At 47.8% G+C, this 20,697-nt stretch overlaps 1 protein-coding gene across 3 annotated transcripts; it reads right to left on the reverse strand.

The window, feature by feature from the left end:
- Positions 1-367: 367 nt before the first annotated feature.
- On the reverse strand, positions 368-20,241 carry LOC139419391 (SET and MYND domain containing 4). Of its 3 annotated transcripts, XM_071169335.1 has the most exons (11): positions 19,923-20,212; positions 13,516-13,660; positions 9,481-9,570; positions 5,083-6,211; positions 3,408-3,701; positions 2,486-2,658; positions 2,119-2,266; positions 1,694-1,810; positions 1,488-1,611; positions 1,228-1,309; positions 368-697 (listed from the first exon to the last, which is right to left on the reverse strand). In XM_071169335.1, the coding sequence occupies exons 1-11, from the start codon at positions 20,054-20,056 to the stop codon at positions 581-583; spliced, it is 2,553 nt and encodes an 850-aa protein (XP_071025436.1). In that variant the 5' UTR covers positions 20,057-20,212; the 3' UTR covers positions 368-580. The 3 variants fall into 3 exon arrangements, with proteins under 3 accessions (XP_071025436.1, XP_071025438.1, XP_071025437.1); XM_071169337.1 differs by lacking the exon at positions 9,481-9,570; XM_071169336.1 differs by lacking the exon at positions 368-697 and having other exon boundaries at positions 1,141-1,309; positions 19,923-20,241.
- Between the last annotated feature and the right edge of the window lie 456 nt (positions 20,242-20,697).

Below are 20,697 nucleotides of genomic sequence, written 5' to 3' on the forward strand. Positions count from 1 at the left end.
TTATCGAAGAGGATGTTGTTGTTGCTAATTTGTTAGCTTCTCCCTTTTTTAAGAATAACTTTCAACAAGAAGTTAACCTTTTACTGCAGTGGGCTAAATCAGGGTCACAGAGTATTGATCTTAAATCTACTTTGAAACAAAAGTATACACCTCACACACACACAAGTTTAGAGGCTTTAAAAAAACAAAACAAAGAAATTACACCTCTACCATGTCAGATATAAAGTTGAAATAAAAATTGTTGAGAAAAAAAAAAGAGCTGAAATTAAAATTGCATCCCGATATTACACCTTATATTCGTCACAGGACAGTTTTAAAATTATATTTCAGTTAACAACAAAAAACCCAGACATATAAACACCGGAATTTCGTTTATTTTTTATAAACTTAATTAATTAGGAACAATATGAAAAGCATTCCACCCAGGAGGCTAAAGAGGGCACTTCTGATCATGGACTGCAGCAAAGGGCTGTTCAACAGGTTCATCACTGTGTCTAGAACAGATTTAAAGGCTGTTCAGGTATTACATGTTTCAAGAAAGGAGTGGATATATTTGTCCTGGCCAAGCGGTTTTATGCACTTATTGAATGGAAGCTGATAATGTTTTGTTTTTACTCCGCAGGTCTGGGCAGGTCTCAGGAAGAAATGAAGAGTCCTCACAGTCTGAGACCGAGTCAAGACAGAGGACAAATGTATCCTACACAGAGACAAGATTGAGAGACACAAAGAGACCGGTCTCAAGTACTACAACACTGCTACACACTCACTCACTCACTCACTCACTCACTCACTCACTCACTGCCTGTCTGTCTGTCTGTCTGTCTTACAACACCCCCTGTAGACAGTCCTACAACACCCCTTGTAGACAGTCCTACAACACCCCCTGTAGACAGTCCTACAACACCCCCTGTAGACAGTCCTACAACACCCCCTGTAGACAGTCCTACAACACCGCCAGTCCTACAACACCCCCTGTAGACAGTCCTACAACACCCCCAGTCCTACAACACCCCCTGTAGACAGTCCTACAACATCCCCTGTAGACAGTCCTACAACACCCCCTGTAGACAGTCCTACAACACCCCCAGTCCTACAACACCCCCAGTCCTACAACACCCCCTGTAGACAGTCCTACAACACCCCCTGTAGACAGTCCTACAACACCCCCTGTAGACAGTCCTACAACACCCCCTGTAGACAGTCCTCCATGGACTGTAGTTCCTGTACCTCAGGACAGTGGGGTCCACAGTGGAGGGACAGGAGTCTTCTCGCCCTGGAGATCACAGAGAGAGCTGGACCTGGGGAACCTCTGAGACAGAGGGAGAGGGGGGTAGAGAGGGGATGGAGAGGTGGGTGGGTGGGGGGGGGGGGTAGAGAGAGCGGTTAGAGTGGGGATGGAGAGGTGGTGAGGCGGAGCCAGAAACACACAGCTGTATATGATTGGCTCTCTTCTCTGCCTCAGCCCATTCAGCGGGAGTTGTTCTCACCCATTGAAGTGTAGCTGTGCCAGTTTAAAGAGCTGACGTCCCAGTTCAATACTGTCCTGTCCATACTGGGAACGGATGGCTAAAACACTACGCTCCAACTGGCACGCTGCCTCTCGCCACTCACCTACACAGAGACACAGAACACAGTCACTACAAGAACGACGAGAGCGCAGGTACGCACACACACACACACCTGTCCTCCTCACCCATAGTGGAATATGCTCTGGCCATGGTATCAGCCAGTTGTCCCTGTAGAGAATGAGTCTCTTTCAGGAAGACACCAGCATGAGACACTGCTCTCTGTAACAACATGACAGACTGGGCTAGAGCGAGTGAGGGGGAAGGAGGGTGGGGGGAGACAGGGAAGGGGAGGGAGGGTGGGGGGGGGACAGGGAAGGGGAGGGAGGGTGGGGGAGGGTGGGGGGGACAGGGAAGGGGAGGGAGGGTGGGGGGGGGGACAGAAGTGATAGGAGAGAGAGAGAGGTGAGGTTAGGAGGGCAGTAAGAGTTTCCCACCTTGTTCATCACATAAACAACATTGATCTCATGGGGAACACAAAACACATGTCACAAGGAAAATGACATGACCAACATCTCCAACCACAGCCAGTCATATTCCATATCACACACACCTGGTCTGTCTGTCTCCAGGAGGTCCACTGCCTGCTCCAGCTGAACTCTGACCTCCTGCAGTCTGAGGTCCATTTCAGAGCGTGACACACGATGACCGCAAGACAACCGCACACACACGAACCACCCTGCACTGTCCACGCTGCACTGCTGAAACACACACACACACACACACACACACACACACACGTGTTGATTGATTGATGAGGAATGGGATAGTTAGGCACCATCTACTCTGACTAGATTTTGGGGATGAATTACTAGTCTAAGTAAAAACAGAAGTGGGCAGTTGAAATGTTTTACAAAATAGAAACATTTACTGAGAAGAAGATGGAGAAATGTATGTAATTAAAGATGAGAAACTCCCACCTTTACAGGTCCCTCGCACTTCCCACACTGCAGATGTGTTTCTGGCCCTGCCCCTCCGCCCTCTGGCCCCTCCCCCTGCTCCAGACTGCAGGCCTGACAGATACACAGGAAGTGGTACTGCTCCTGTAGGAGTCGCCGACGCTCACACAACACCATCCTGCTGCTGTGAGGACCTGAGAGGGGGAGGAGGGGAGTGGGGAAATGGGGGAGGGTGGAGGTAGGCAGAGAATGAGATGGGGGGAGGGGTGTAGGGAAGTGATGGTGAGAGGTTGGGGGGGAGGTTGGGGAGAGGTTGGGAGGGAGGTAAGGGAGGAAGTTGGGGAGAGGTTGGGAGGAGGTTGGGGAGGAGGTTGGGGAGGAGGTTGGGGAGGAGGTTGGGGAGGAGGTTGGGGAGGAGGTTGGGGAGGAGGTTGGGGAGGAGGTAGGGGGAGGTGAAGGGAGGAGGTGAGGGAGGAGGTAAGGGAGAGGTTAGGGAGGAGGTAAGGGAGAGGTTAGGGAGGAGGTAAGGGAGGAGGTAAGGGAGGAGGTAGGGGGAGGTTGGGAGGAGGTAGGGGAGGAGGTGGGGAGAGGTTGGGGAGGAGGTAAGGGAGGAGGTAAGGGAGGAGATAAGGGGAGAGGTGTATAATGTTTAGGAGTATAAACATTGAAAAAGGAGATTCAGAAACTGAATCAGGAAACAGACAGAGGAAAATAACCTGACGAAAGACTTGTCAGACAGACAGACAGACGAGAGACATACAGATGAGAGAGGTACGTACAGACAGACAGACAGACGAGACAGACAGACAGATGAGAGCCAGACAGATGAGAGGGGTACAGAAAGACAGAGACGAGAGACAGACAGAGGAGAGAGAGGTACAGACAGACAGACAGATGAGAGAGACCGACAGATAGGAGGGAGACAGACGGATCTCTTCTTCACCGTAACAGTGGAGGACTTCCTGTCCAGGACAGATGTCTCTGGATGCTCTGATAGAGACAGCTACTCCAGCTGAGACGGAGACAGGAGCAGAACAGGCCTCAGGACCAGTAGAAACAGGCTCAGTGGAAACCAGAACATCAGTAGAGCCTCGGTCTGGTTGAGGTGAGACCAAGTGAGAGGTCCTGAAGTTGAGGCTTGTGTTGGGGCAGCAGGAGTGGTTTAGGATACTCAGTGTGGGGAATATTGCCGTGGCAATGCGCACTTCCTGGGTGGACTGCACCGCAGTAAAATCACCTGTAAAGGTCATGGGAAGGTCAAAAGGTCATTTTAAGGTCAGACAGGAAATGTTCTCTCCTATGCGTTTATAGAGTAGGTCTACCTCCAAAATGGCACCCTAATCCCTACATAACGCACTTGCGTTGAGTCCCATGGGCCTTTGCAGTAAAAAAAACCAGTGTGCGATATAGAGAATAGGGGCCCATGTAGAACACATCCACCAGACTAAGTAAGACAAAGACTCTAAACTGAAACAAAGATTATCCATTATATTGACAAGATATTGTACTGTCTGTCTGAATGTCCATGAAAAGGCAGAAGGCAGGCGGGAACATTCTAACCAATGAGAAGGCAGGCGGGAACATTCTAACCAATTAGAAGGCAGGCGGGAACATTCTAACCAATGAGAAGGCAGGCGGGAACATTCTAACCAATGAGAAGGCAGATGCGCATGTGAACAGCAGCACAACTCAAGATTTAAACCTGTTTTTCCTCAAAGTTGCAGCGGGGGTTGCCGCGGGGGTTGCCGCGGGGGAAGCCGCGGAGGAAGGCAACTTATATCAGTATATACGTAACAACCTAAACATTACGAAACTTCTATTAGATCACATAACAACGCACCGGTCACGTCGCGGGCGCCAGTGTTGCGAATTAAATTTAAACATACATGTTTTTATTCAAATATTGCACCCACACTGCATCTGCGTTGCTAAGCGCTGAAACCAGTTCTATTTGTGACACTGAGCAAGTCCTGCCTCTCCCATCTCCTCATTGGTTATACCCACGTGGGTGACTGAAAGATGAACTGAGTTCGGTCGGTCGTCATGGTAACTATGAGATGCCAATCGCCATATAAAGTCCAAAGAAGAAAAAGCCTGGAAGGAGGAGAGATGACTAGAAACTATTCGGTTGACCGTTTTATGTGTGGATTAATTGTCGGAGTAGAGGACCTTGTGCATTTCAGGTAAAATAACAACAACGTTTATATCCCAGGACAAATAAGCTAGCAACAGCAAAAAAGCTAGCAAGTGCAAGCTAGCTAGCTAAATTGCCATAAATGTTTTATGGCTTTTCGACCTGTCCCCAAAATAATATAATTGGTTCAGAGTTTGTTTTGATATTTGAACCTGAGTATCGTGATCGTGTTTGGTGTGGGGGGGGGGTGGGGGGGGCAAATCCATTTGAGCACGATAGTGCACCCAGTTTGGGTGTCAGAATTGAATTGTTAATTTGCTAGGTGAGGCTATGTTGACCAGATTCAACACCCTCTCATTGACTTCCATACAAAAACAATCTCCAGTCGGTCTGCTTCACACTTTATTCTTCTGAGGACAGATTTTGGGGTGGAGTCAGGCCTCTCAGTTCACCTCTTCCTCTCTGACTGATCCAACACACTCACCTGTGTCTCTGAGCAGGCTCACTGCCTGGGCATTACATCTCAGCTGCAGCATGTGCCTCAGAGCTACACTTCCCAGCAGGCTTAGCTCCGGAGCCCAGCCCTCTCCATCCTCGGGGGCCCGCGATTGGTTACTGCACGTCATGCTTTCTGAGGCTCCTCCCCTCTCCCAGGACACAGGTGGAGGTCCCGCCTGGCGCAGCCGCAGGTAGAGCGTTGCTATGGTGACAGAGCACAAGAAGCGCAGGCTGGGGGCGTGGCCATTCAGGTGAGGCAGCAGGTGGTAGACGCTCAGGTAGGAATCACCATGGTAATAAGCAGAGGGGTCGTTGACCTCCGGCTCAGTTGAGGTGGCGTCACTGGACCCAGAATTCTTCATCTTTGGGCGGATCTTTTCTGTGATTGGCTTAGAACTGGAATTATTGGCGCTAATCTTCTCTCTGATTAGTTTAGAATCATTATCTGCGTCTCTGATTGGTTCCCGTGCCTTCAGTACCTCCTTCACCCCCGCTTTTAATGCCACCCTCAGCGCCAGCTGTGACATCACTCCCGCAGTACTCAGCTCGGCTCCGATTGGACACTCCCAGCGATGATGCCACTCCCACGCGCCCCTCCGACACCCCTCTGAGCAGTAGCGGGCGTAGCTGCACCCCTCACATGGCACAGGGCTCACCGTCTCCCTCAAACACTGATGACAGTACCTCACCTCGGTCCCAAACACTCTTCCTGCTTCCTCAGTCTCCTCTCTTCTCCCTCCCCCCATCCCTGGTATAAGCACACAGCTGTAAGCCCTGTTCTCCAATATCACCTCTCCAGCCGCGATTCCCTTGGTGGCCACCAGGTGTCGCCCTTTTTCAGGGCTGAAGCACACGGACAAGCCAGGTGAGAGACACGACACGGAGGCACTCCCATTCTGCTGCTGGGAGTTTGGGGACTTTGGGTTGGGCTTTGTTGAGTTGGTCCTGCTACACACCCCCTCTGCCTGGTGCCCTGCCCCCTGCTTGGTGGTGGTTATCCCCTCTGTCCCGTTGGGGAAGTGGTTGAGGCACTGTGCCTGTCTGTCCTGTAGTTTGTGCTTCAGGTGACTTGGGTAGCCATGGTTCAGGGCTCTGTCGATGTCCTCGAGGCACTCCTGAGGAGAAGAAATACAAGTCAAACAATACAAAGATGGAACACACACACACACACACACGCAAGAACGAGGGCACGCGCGCAGTCACACACACACACACACACGCAAGAACGAGGGCACGTGCGCAGTCACACACACACACACACAAGCAAGAACGAGGGCACGCGCGCAGTCACACACACACACACACAAGCAAGAACGAGGGCACGCGCGCAGTCACACACACACACACACAAGCAAGAACGAGGGCACACACACACACACACACGCACGCAAGAACGAGGGCACGCGCGTAGTCACACACACACACACACGCAAGAACGAGGGCACACACACACACACACACACACACACACACGCAAGAACGAGGGCACGCGCGCAGTCACACACACACACACGCAAGAACGAGGGCACACACACACACACACACACGCAAGAACGAGGGCACGCGCGCAGTCACACACACACACACACAAGCAAGAACGAGGGCACGCACACACACACACACACACACACACGCACGCACGCAAGAACGAGGGCACGCGCGTAGTCACACACACACACACACACACACAAGCAAGAACGAGGGCACACACACACACACACACGCACGCACGCAAGAACGAGGGCACGCGCGCAGTCACACACACACACACACAAGCAAGAACGAGGGCACACACACACACACACACACACACACACACACACGCACACACGCACGCAAGAACGAGGGCACGCGCGTAGTCACACACACACACACGCAAGAACGAGGGCACACACACACACACACACACACACACACACACACACACAAGAACGAGGGCACGCGCGCAGTCACACACACACACACGCAAGAACGAGGGCACACACACACACACACACACACACGCAAGAACGAGGGCACGCGCGCAGTCACACACACACACACACAAGCAAGAACGAGGGCACACACACACACACACACACACACACACGCACGCAAGAACGAGGGCACGCGCGTAGTCACACACACACAAGCAAGAACGAGGGCACACACACACACACACACACACACACGCACGCACGCAAGAACGAGGGCACGCGCGCAGTCACACACACACACACACAAGCAAGAACGAGGGCACACACACACACACACACACACACACACACACACACGCACGCACGCACGCACGCAAGAACGAGGGCACGCGCGTAGTCACACACACACACACACAAGCAAGAACGAGGGCACACACACACACACACACACCTCAAAAAACAATATCTGAAATGGAAAGGTAAGCAGTGTAATAATGAAGATGATATAGACTACTGAGAAGACGCAGACTACTGAGAAGACGCAGACTACTGAGAAGACGCAGACTACTGAGAAGACGCAGACTACTGAGAAGACGCAGACTACTGAGAAGACGCAGACTACTGAGAAGACGCAGACTACTGAGAAGACGCAGACTACTGAGAAGACGCAGACTACTGAGAAGACGCAGACTACTGAGAAGACACAGACTACTGAGAAGACACAGACTACTGAGAAGACACAGACTACTGAGAAGACGCAGACTACTGAGAAGACGCAGACTACTGAGAAGACAGACTACTGAGAAGACTGGACGTAAGACACAGACTACTGAGAAGACACAGACTACTGAGAAGACGCAGACTACTGAGAAGACGCAGACTACTGAGAAGACGCAGACTACTGAGAAGACGCAGACTACTGAGAAGACACAGACTACTGAGAAGACACAGACTACTGAGAAGACACAGACTACTGAGAAGACGCAGACTACTGAGAAGACGCAGACTACTGAGAAGACGCAGACTACTGAGAAGACACAGACTACTGAGAAGACTGGACGTAAGACACAGACTACTGAGAAGACACAGACTACTGAGAAGACGCAGACTACTGAGAAGACTGGACGTAAGACACAGACTACTGAGAAGACACAGACTACTGAGAAGACACAGACTACTGAGAAGACGCAGACTACTGAGAAGACGCAGACTACTGAGAAGACGCAGACTACTAAGAAGACACAGACTACTGAGAAGACACAGACTACTGAGAAGACTGGACGACAGATATAAACTACTGAGAAGACACAGACTACTGAGAAGACGCAGACTACTGAGAAGACACAGACTACTGAGAAGACACAGACTACTGAGAAGACACAGACTACTGAGAAGACGCAGACTACTGAGAAGACACAGACTACTGAGAAGACTGGACGACAGATATAAACTACTGAGAAGACGCAGACTACTGAGAAGACTGGACGTAAGACACAGACTACTGAGAAGACACAGACTACTGAGAAGACAGACTACTGAGAAGACGCAGACTACTGAGAAGACGCAGACTACTGAGAAGACGCAGACTACTGAGAAGACGCAGACTACTGAGAAGACGCAGACTACTGAGAAGACGCAGACTACTGAGAAGACACAGACTACTGAGAAGACTGGACGACAGATATAAACTACTGAGAAGACGGGACGACAGATATAAACTACTGAGAAGACGGGACGACAGATAAAACTACTGAGAAGACTGGACGACAGATATAAACTACTGAGAAGACAGATATAAACTACTGAGAAGACTGGACGACAGATATAAACTACTGAGAAGACTGGACGACAGATATAAACTACTGAGAAGACTGGACGACAGATATAAACTACTGAGAAGACAGATATAAACTACTGAGAAGACTGAACGACAGATATAAACTACTGAGAAGACTGGACGACAGATATAAACTACTGAGAAGACTGGACGACAGATATAAACTACTGAGAAGACGGGACGACAGATATAAACTACTGAGAAGACTGGACGAGAGATATAAACTACTGAGAAGACAGATATAAACTACTGAGAAGACTGGACGACAGATATAAACTACTGAGAAGACTGGACGACAGATATAAACTACTGAGAAGACTGGACGACAGATATAAACTACTGAGAAGACTGGACGACAGATATAAACTACTGAGAAGACTGGACGACAGATATAAACTACTGAGAAGACAGATATAAACTACTGAGAAGACAGATATAAACTACTGAGAAGACAGATATAAACTACTGAGAAGACAGATATAAACTACTGAGAAGACTGGACGACAGATATAAACTACTGAGAAGACTGGACGACAGATAAAACTACTGAGAAGACAGAAATAAACAACTGAGAAGACTGGACGGAAGACAAACTAGTGAGAAGTACTCATGTTCACCATGTTCCACTCACCCTGTAGCGCTGGAGGTGGAATAGCGCTGCAGAACGGTTGGCATAGCACAGAGAGAGCTGCTCCGAGCTCAGAGACGCATGACACACACCCTGCAGGAGAGAGGGGAGACAGGGAGGGGAGAGAGGGGGGAGACAGGGAGTGGAGAGAGGGGGGAGACAGGGAGTGGAGAGAGGGGGGAGACAGGGAGTGGAGAGACAGGGAGTGGAGAGAGGAGAGACAGGGAGTGGAGAGAGGGGGGAGACAGGGAGTGGAGAGAGGGGGGAGACAGGGTGGAGAGACAGGGGAGTGGAGAGAGGGGGGAGACAGGGAGTGGAGAGAGGGGGGAGACAGGGAGTGGAGAGAGGGGGAGTGGACAGATGGGGGAGACAGGGAGTGGACAGATGGGGGAGACAGGGAGTGGAGAGGCGGGGGAGTGGAGAGAGGGGGGAGACAGGGAGTGGAGAGAGGGGGGAGACAGGGAGTGGAGAGAGGGGGGAGACAGGGAGTGGAGAGAGGGGGGAGACAGGGAGTGGAGAGAGGGGGGAGACAGGGAGTGGAGAGAGGGGGGAGACAGGGAGTGGAGAGATGGGGGAGACAGGGAGTGGAGAGATGGGGGAGACAGGGAGTGGAGAGACGGGGGAGTGGAGAGAGGGGGGAGACAGGGAGTGGAGAGAGGGGGGAGACAGGGAGTGGAGAGAGGGGGGAGACAGGGAGGAGAGAGAGGGGGAGACAGGGAGGAGAGAGAGGGGGAGACAGGGAGGAGAGAGAGGGGGGAGACAGGGAGGAGAGAGAGGGGAGACAGGGAGTGGAGAGAGGGGGGAGACAGGGAGTGGAGAGACAGGGAGTGGAGCGAGGGGGGAGACAGGGAGTGGAGAGACAGGGAGTGGAGAGACAGGGAGTGGAGAGACAGGGAGTGGAGAGACAGGGAGTGGAGAGAGGGGGGGAGACAGGGAGAGAGACTTATTTTTTTTTTTAAGGGGGTAGATCAGTTCTAATATTGCAGATTGTAGCTTCCATCAACGTAATTGTCTGCATCATTTCCAGTCCCCCTATATTATGGGGTAAATATATATATATATATATACATACACACACAGTGCCTTGCGAAAGTATTCGGCCCCCTTGAACTTTGCGACCTTTTGCCACATTTCAGGCTTCAAACATAAAGATATAAAACTGTATTTTTTTGTGAAGAATCAACAACAAGTGGGACACAATCATGAAGTGGAACGACATTTATTGGATATTTCAAACTTTTTTAACAAATCAAAAACTGAAAAATTGGGCGTGCAAAATTATTCAGCCACTTTACTTTCATTGCAGCAAACTCTCTCCAGAAGTTCAGTGAGGATCTCTGAATGATCCAATGTTGACCTAAATGACTAATGATGATAAATACAATCCACCTGTGTGTAATCAAGTCTCCGTATAAATGCACCTGCACTGTGATTGTCTCAGAGGTCCGTTAAAAGCGCAGAGAGCATCATGAAGAACAAGGAACACACCAGGCAGGTCCGAGATACTTTTGTGAAGAAGTTTAAAGCCGGATTTGGATACAAAAAGATTTCCCAAGCTTTAAACATCCCAAGGAGCACTGTGCAAGCGATAATATTGAAATGGAAGGAGTATCAGACCACTGCAAATCTACCAAGACCTGGCCGTCCCTCTAAATTTCCAGCTCATACAAGGAGAAGACTGATCAGAGATGCAGCCAAGATTCCCATGATCACTCTGGATGAACTGCAGAGATCTACAGCTGAGGTGGGAGACTGTGTCCATAGGACAACAATCAGTCGTATATTGCACAAATCTGGCCTTTATGGAAGAGTGGCAAGAAGAAAGCCATTTCTTAAAGATATCCATAAAAAGTGTCGTTTAAAGTTTGCCACAAGCCACCTGGGAGACACACCAAACATGTGGAAGAAGGTGCTCTGGTCAGATGAAACCAAAATGGAACTTTTTGTCAACAATGCAAAACGTTATGTTTGGCGTAAAAGCAACACAGCTCATCACCCTGAAAACATCATCCCCACTGTCAAACATGGGTGGCAGCATCATGGTTTGGGCCTGCTTTTCTTCAGCAGGGACAGGGAAGATGGTTAAAATTGATGGGAAGATGGATGGAGCCAAATACAGGACCATTCTGGAAGAAAACCTGATGGAGTCTGCAAAAGACCTGAGACTGGGACGGAGATTTGTCTTCCAACAAGACAATGATCCAAAACATAAAGCAAAATCTACAATGGAATGGTTCAAAAATTAACATATCCAGGTGTTAGAATGGCCAAGTCAAAGTCCAGACCTGAATCCAATCGAGAATCTGTGGAAAGAACTGAAAACTGCTGTTCACAAATGCTCTCCATCCAACCTCACTGAGCTCGAGCTGTTTTGCAAGGAGGAATGGGAAAAAATGTCAGTCTCTCGATGTGCAAAACTGATAGAGACATACCCCAAGCGACTTACAGCTGTAATCGCAGCAAAAGGTGGCGCTACAAAGTATTAACTTAAGGGGGCTGAATAATTTTGCACGCCCAATTTTTCAGTTTTTGATTTGTTAAAAAAGTTTGAAATATCCAATAAATGTCGTTCCACTTCATGATTGTGTCCCACTTGTTGATTCTTCACAAAAAAATACAGTTTTATATCTTTATGTTTGAAGCCTGAAATGTGGCAAAAGGTCGCAAAGTTCAAGGGGGCCGAATACTTTCGCAAGGCACTGTATTACACACAAAAAAATATATATATATACACACACTACCGTTCAAAGGTTTGGGGTTTGAAATCTCCTTGTTTTTGAAAGAAAAGCACTTTTTTTGTCCAATAAAATAACATGAAATTGATCAGAAATACAGTGTAGACATTGTTAATGTTGTAAATGACTATTGTAGCTGGAAACGGCTGATTTTTAATGGAATATCTACATAGGTGTACAGGGGCCCATTATCAGCAACCATCACTCCTGTTTTCCAATGGCACGTTGTGTTAGCTAATCCAAGTTCATCATTTTAAAAGGCTAATTGATCATTAGAAAACCCTTTTGCAATTATATTAGCACAGCTGAAAACTGTTGTTCTGATTAAAGAAGGCTCAAAATGGCCAGAAACAAAGACCTTTCTCCTGAAACTCATGACTCTATTCTTGTTCTGAAAACTGAAGGCTATTCCATGCGAGAACAGCCTTCAAGAAACTGAAGATCTCGTACAACACTGTGTACTACTCCCTTCACAGAACAGCACAAACTGCCTCTCACCAGAATAGAAAGGGGCGTGGGAGGCCCTGGTGCACAACTGAGTACATTAGAGTGAGACTGGTGTTTTGTGGGTACTATTTAATGAAGCTGCCAGTTGAGGACTTGTGAGGTGTCTGTTTCCAGCATCCCGGAGTCGCCTCTTCACTGTTGACATTGAGACTGGTGTCAAAAACAAGGACATTTCTAAGTGACTCCAAACTTTTGAACGGTAGTGATACCCAGACTATTTGCATTGCCCCCCCCCCCTTCACACCACTGCTAGTCTCTGTTATCATCTATGCATAGTCACTTTAATAACTCTACCTACATGTACATATTACCTAGATTATCTCGACTAACCTGTGCCCCCACAAATTGACTGTACCGGTACCCCCTGTATATAGCCTCCACATTGACTCGGTACTGGTACCCCCTGTATATAGCCTCCATATTGACTCTGTACCGTAATACCCTGTATATAGTCTCCACATTGACTCTGTACCGTAATACCCTGTATATAGCCTCCACATTGACTCTATACAGGTACCCCCTGTATATAGTCTCCACATTGACTCTGTACCGTAATACCCTGTATATAGCCTCCACATTGTTATTTTACTGCTCTTTAATTATTTGTTTATTTTATTTCTTATTTTGTACTTAACACTTTTCCCCTTAAAACTGCATTGTTGGTTAAGGGCTTGTAAGTAAGCAGTTCACTTTGAGGTCTACACCTGTTGTTTTCGGCGCACGTGTCAATTCATAAACCATGTAAATCGGTACATCGGGGGAAAAAATAGTGTTGATGAGAACACACACACAACACCTGTGAGTAGTGCAGGACAGCAGCAGTGTAGTCCCTGGTTTTAAAGCTGGAGTTGCCCTCCTTCCGGCATCTGGCAGCTCGCTCCAGGTCCTTCTGGACAGGATCATCCTTGGAAATGCCCGACAGAAAGTCCACGTCCTCTTGGCTGAAAGACAGTCAATGAAAAGGGGTGTCGTTTGACCTCATGTTTTCCATGTGTTTGACACCATTCAAACCCGTTCCAGACATTATTATAAGCCTCCCCTCAGCAGCCTCCTTGTGTTGCTACAGTAAGTGTAGTTTTTTTTTTAGGGATCATATGTCACTGATTATTATTATTATTTATTTTTTTATTTTACCTTTATTTAACTAGGCAAGTCAGTTAAGAACAAATTCTTATTTTCAATGACGGCCTGGGAACAGTGGGTTAACTGCCTGTTCAGGGGCAGAACGACAGATTTGTACCTTGTCAGCTCGGGGGTTTGAACTCGCAACCTTCCGGTTACTAGTCCAACGCTCTAACCACTAGGCTACCCGATTAAAGGGCCATATGTTTGAAAAGTCATATTGTGATGATGCTAAACTAAAAACACAGCGACGGGATTGTAGTTCACGTGTGATAATCCTGGGCAAAGTTAATGGCTGAACACTTAGGGAGAAGGGTCATAGCTAGAAGGGATCCGAGAAACCATACAGTAAACCCTTTCCTAACTTTAACCTACTTCTCTTAACCTGCTGCGCAAGTTATCCTAACCCGCTGCCTAAATTAATTATCCTAACCTGCTGCCTGTGTTAATTCTCCTAACCCGCTGCCTAAATTAATTATCCTAACCCGCTGCCTAAATTAATTCTCCTAACCCGCTGCCTAAATTAATTATCCTAACCCGCTGCCTAAATTAATTCTCCTAACCCGCTGCCTAAATTAATTCTCCTAACCCGCTGCCTAAATTAATTCTCCTAACCCGCTGCCTAAATTAATTCTCCTAACCCGCTGCCTAAATTAATTCTCCTAACCCGCTGCCTAAATTAATTCCCCTAACCCGCTGCCTAAATTAATTGTCCAAACCCGCTGCCTAAATTCATTATCCTAACCCGCTGCCTAAATTAATTCCCCTAACCCGCTGCCTAAATTAATTCCCCTAACCCGCTGCCTAAATGAATTCTCCTAACCCGCTGCCTAAATTAATTCTCCTAACCCGCTGCCTAAATTAATTGTCCAAACCCGCTGCCTAAATTAATTCTCCTAACCTGCTGCCTGTGTTAATTCTCCTAACCCGCTGCCTAAATTAATTCTCCTAACCCGCTGCCTAAATTAATTCTCCTAACCCGCTGCCTAAATCAATTGTCCAAACCCGCTGCCTAAATTAATTCTCCTAACCTGCTGCCTGTGTTAATTCTCCTAACCCGCTGCCTAAATTAATTCTCCTAACCCGCTGCCTAAATTAATTCCCCTAACCCGCTGCCTAAATTAATTCTCCTAACCCGCTGCCTAAATTAATTGTCCAAACCCGCTGCCTAAATTAATTATCCTAACCCGCTGCCTAAATTAATTCCCCTAACCCGCTGCCTAAATTAATTATCCTAACCCGCTGCCTAAATTAATTATCCTAACCCGCTGCCTAAATTAATTATCCTAACCCGCTGCCTAAATTAATTGTCCAAACCCGCTGCCTAAATTAATTATCCTAACCCGCTGCCTAAATTAATTCCCCTAACCCGCTGCCTAAGCTTCCGGCGCCGACAGAGATGGCCGCCTCGCTTCGCGTTCCTAGGAAACTATGCAGTTTTTTGTTTTTTTACGTGTTATTTCTTACATTAGTACCCCAGGTCATCTTAGGTTTCATTACATACAGTCGAGAAGAACTACTGAATATAAGATCAGCATCAACTCACCATCAGTACGACCAAGAATATGTTTTTCGCGACGCGGATCCTGTGTTCTGCCTTACAAACAGGACAACGGAGTGGATCCTATGCAGCGACCCAAAAAAACGACTCCGAAAGAGAGGGAAACGAGGCGGTCTACTGGTCAGACTCCGGAGACGGGCACAGCGCTCACCACTCCCTAGCATTCTTCTTGCCAATGTCCAGTCTCTTGACAACAAGGTTGATGAAATCCGAGCAAGGGTAGCATTCCAGAGGGACATCAGAGACTGTAACGTTCTTTGCTTCACGGAAACGTGGCTTACTGGAGAGACGCAATCCGAAGCGGTGCAGCCAACAGGTTTCTCCACGCATCGCGCAGACAGGAAAAAACATCTTTCTGGTAAAAAGAGGGGCGGGGGCGTATGCCTTATGACTAACGTGACATGGTGCGATGAAAGAAACATACAGGAACTCAAATCCTTCTGTTCACCTGATTTAGAATTCCTCACAATCAAATGTAGACCGCATTATCTACCAAGAGAATTCTCTTCGATTATAATCACAGCCGTATATATCCCCCCCCAAGCAGACACATCGATGGCTCTGAACGAACTTTATTTAACTCTCTGCAAACTGGAAACAATTTATCCGGAGGCTGCATTCATTGTAGCTGGGGATTTTAACAAGGCTAATCTGAAAACAAGACTCCCCAAATTTTATCAGCATATCGATTGCGCAACCAGGGGAGGAAAGACCTTGGACCATTGTTACTCTAACTTCCGCGACGCATATAAGGCCCTGCCCCGCCCCCCTTTCGGAAAAGCTGACCACGACTCCATTTTGTTGATCCCTGCCTACAGACAGAAACTAAAACAAGAGGCTCCCACGCTGAGGTCTGTCCAACGCTGGTCCGACCAAGCTGACTCCACACTCCAAGACTGCTTCCATCACGTGGACTGGGAGATGTTTCGTATTGCGTCAGATAACAACATTGACGAATACGCTGATTCGGTGTGCGAGTTCATTAGAACGTGCGTTGAAGATGTCGTTCCCATAGCAACGATTAAAACATTCCCTAACCAGAAACCGTGGATTGATGGCAGCATTCGTGTGAAACTGAAAGCGCGAACCACTGCTTTTAATCAGGGCAAGGTGTCTGGTAACATGACCGAATACAAACAGTGCAGCTATTCCCTCCGCAAGGCTATCAAACAAGCTAAGCGCCAGTACAGAGACAAAGTAGAATCTCAATTCAACGGCTCAGACACAAGAGGCATGTGGCAGGGTCTACAGTCAATCACGGACTACAGGAAGAAACCCAGCCCAGTCACGGACCAGGATGTCTTGCTCCCAGGCAGACTAAATAACTTTTTTGCCCGCTTTGAGGACAATACAGTGCCACTGACACGGCCTGCAACGAAAACATGCGGTCTCTCCTTCACTGCAGCCGAGGTGAGTAAGACATTTAAACGTGTTAACCCTCGCAAGGCTGCAGGCCCAGATGGCATCCCCAGCCGCGCCCTCAGAGCATGCGCAGACCAGCTGGCCGGTGTGTTTACGGACATATTCAATCAATCCCTATACCAGTCTGCTGTTCCCACATGCTTCAAGAGGGCCACCATTGTTCCTGTTCCCAAGAAAGCTAAGGTAACTGAGCTAAATGACTACCGCCCCGTAGCACTCACATCCGTCATCATGAAGTGCTTTGAGAGACTAGTCAAGGACCATATCACCTCCACCCTACCTGACACCCTAGACCCACTCCAATTTGCTTACCGCCCAAATAGGTCCACAGACGATGCAATCTCAACCACACTGCACACTGCCCTAACCCATCTGGACAAGAGGAATACCTATGTGAGAATGCTGTTCATCGACTACAGCTCGGCATTCAACACCATAGTACCCTCCAAGCTCGTCATCAAGCTCGAGACCCTGGGTCTCGACCCCGCCCTGTGCAACTGGGTACTGGACTTCCTGACGGGCCGCCCCCAGGTGGTGAGGGTAGGCAACAACATCTCCTCCCCGCTGATCCTCAACACTGGGGCCCCACAAGGTTGCGTTCTGAGCCCTCTCCTGTACTCCCTGTTCACCCACGACTGCGTGGCCACGCACGCCTCCAACTCAATCATCAAGTTTGCGGACGACACAACAGTGGTAGGCTTGATTACCAACAACGATGAGACGGCCTACAGGGAGGAGGTGAGGGCCCTCGGAGTGTGGTGTCAGGAAAACAACCTCACACTCAACGTCAACAAAACTAAGGAGATGATTGTGGACTTCAGGAAACAGCAGAGGGAACACCCCCCTATCCACATCGATGGAACAGTAGTGGAGAGGGTAGCAAGTTTTAAGTTCCTCGGCATACACATCACAGACAAACTGAATTGGTCCACTCACACAGACAGCATCGTGAAGAAGGCGCAGCAGCGCCTCTTCAACCTCAGGAGGCTGAAGAAATTCGGCTTGTCACCAAAAGCACTCACAAACTTCTACAGATGCACAATCGAGAGCATCCTGGCGGGCTGTATCACCGCCTGGTATGGCAACTGCACCGCCCTCAACCGTAAGGCTCTCCAGAGGGTAGTGAGGTCTGCACAACGCATCACCGGGGGCAAACTACCTGCCCTCCAGGACACCTACACCACCCGATGTCACAGGAAGGCCATAAAGATCATCAAGGACATCAACCACCCGAGCCACTGCCTGTTCACCCCGCTATCATCCAGAAGGCGAGGTCAGTACAGGTGCATCAAAGCTGGGACCGAGAGACTGAAAAACAGCTTCTACCTCAAGGCCATCAGACTGTTAAACAGCCACCACTAACACTGAGTGGCTGCTGCCAACACACTGACACTGACTCAACTCCAGCCACTTTAATAATGGGAATTGATGGGAAATGATGTAAATATATCACTAGCCACTTTAAACAATGCTACCTTATATAAATGTTACTTACCCTACATTATTCATCTCATACGCATACGTATATACTGTACTCTATATCATCGACGGTATCCTTATGTAATACATGTATCACTAGCCACTTTATACTATACTATGCCACTTTGTTTACATACTCATCTCATTTGTACATACTGTACCCGATACCATCTACTGTATCTTGCCTATGCTGCTCTGTACCATCACTCATTCATATATCCTTATGTACATATTCTTTATCCCCTTACACTGTGTACAAGACAGTAGTTTTGGAATTGTTAGTTAGATTACTTGTTATTACTGCATTGTCGGAACTAGAAGCACAAGCATTTCGCTACACTCGCATTAACATCTGCTAACCATGTGTATGTGACAAATAAAATTTGATTTGATTTGATTTGATTTGAAATTAATTATCCTAACCCGCTGCCTAAATTAATTCTCCTAACCCGCTGCCTAAATTAATTCCCCTAACCCGCTGCCTAAATTAATTCTCCTAACCCGCTGCCTAAATTAATTGTCCAAACCCGCTGCCTAAATTAATTCTCCTAACCCGCTGCCTAAATTAATTGTCCAAACCCGCTGCCTAAATTAATTGTCCAAACCCGCTGCCTAAGTTAATTCTCCTAACCCGCTGCCTAAGTTAATTCTCCTAACCTGCTGCCTGTGTTAATTCTCCTAACCTGCTGCCTGTGTAAATTCTCCTAACCTGCTGCCTGTGTAAATTCTCCTAACCTGCTGCCTGTGTAAATTCTCCTAACCTGCTGCCTGTGTAAATTCTCCTAACCTGCTGCCTGTGTAAATTCTCCTAACCTGCTGCCTGTGTAAATTCCCCTAACCTGCTGCCTGTGTTAATTATCCTAAACCGGCTGCCTGTGTTAATTATCCTAACCTGCTGCCTGTGTAAATTCTCCTAACCTGCTGCCTGTGTAAATTCTCCTAATCTGCTGTCTGTGTAAATTCTCCGAACCTGCTGCCTGTGTAAATTCTCCTAACCTGCTGCCTGTGTAAATTCTCCTAATCTGCTGCCTGTGTAAATTCTCCTAATCTGCTGCCTGTGTAAATTCTCCTAATCTGCTGCCTGTGTAAATTCTCCTAACCTGCTGCCTGTGTAAATTCTCCTAACCTGCTGCCTGTGTAAATTCTCCTAGCCTGCTGCCTGTGTAAATTCTCCTAACCTGCTGCCTGTGTAAATTCTCCTAATCTGCTGCCTGTGTAAATTCTCCTAATCTGCTGCCTGTGTAAATTCTCCTAACCTGCTGCCTGTGTAAATTCTCCTAACCTGCTGCCTGTGTAAATTCTCCTAACCTGCTGCCTGTGTAAATTCTCCTAACCTGCTGCCTGTGTAAATTCTCCTAATCTGCTGCCTGTGTTAGATCTCCTAACCTGCTGCCTGTGTAAATTCTCCTAACCTGCTGCCTGTGTTAGATCTCCTAACCAGCTGTGTAAATTCCCCTAACCTGCTCCGTAATTTGCGTAAATTACCCGAACCTTTCCCGAAACAAAAACAGGATTCCTTCAAGCCATGGTCTGGAAGAAAGTAGAATGCCGCCTGGTGTTATTTTGCTAGCCAATGACATGCTGTATGCTAGAGAGACGTGCACGTATAGGCTACTCACATTACTTGAGACAGGCCAAAATCAAAGACCTCATCTATGTCCAACAGGGACGAGAAGCATTTCTTTTCATCAAGAGTGAGTCGGCTCCACTTCTGTTCCACATGCTTTTGCCACTCGACACACGGCAGGTCCATTATGTGAAACTAACGTTACACTGTAGTTGGAGAGAAACTCATGTCCGCTTCGGTGGTATTTTCAGAAACTGCGTATCCATTTTGGTTATACAGACTGCTAGATCTCAATGTGAATTGGTAGTTGAGGCTCAAAATCGGCGCGCAGTTTCTCTTCTAACGGCAGTCATCGAGAATCCGGAAGTCGCGAAGTGACGACGTCACTGAAATTGAAAGCTCTCTCCTGGATTCTGCACACCGCGCCACGCACCGCAAGACCGGAAAATTAACTAAAGTTCCATGAAATCAGTGACATTAACGGATCCGAATCGGTTTCCACTAGTTATCACAGCCACAAAGTTAGATCATAAAATCTCAGTAAACAGAAATTATATTTTTGGTCTTCATTTAAGGTTAAGATTAGTCATAAGGTTAGCAGTGTGGATAAGGGTAGGGTTAGTTTTTAAAATCACATTTTAAGAAGATACAATTTAGAAATAGGCAGGCATTATGACTTTGTGGCTGTGGTAACTACTGAAGACTCCAAATATTAATGCTATGGTCCAAATCGCGCAAAAAGCTTTAAAATAAAAGTCATCCGTTTACTTACTTTGAACACAATAGGCCACAATTTGTAGTATATTGTTTCTGTTTCAAAGATGCGT

The sequence above is a fragment of the Oncorhynchus clarkii genome, chromosome 10, assembly GCF_045791955.1.
Source record: "Oncorhynchus clarkii lewisi isolate Uvic-CL-2024 chromosome 10, UVic_Ocla_1.0, whole genome shotgun sequence".
Classification (NCBI taxonomy): Eukaryota; Metazoa; Chordata; class Actinopteri; order Salmoniformes; family Salmonidae; genus Oncorhynchus; species Oncorhynchus clarkii.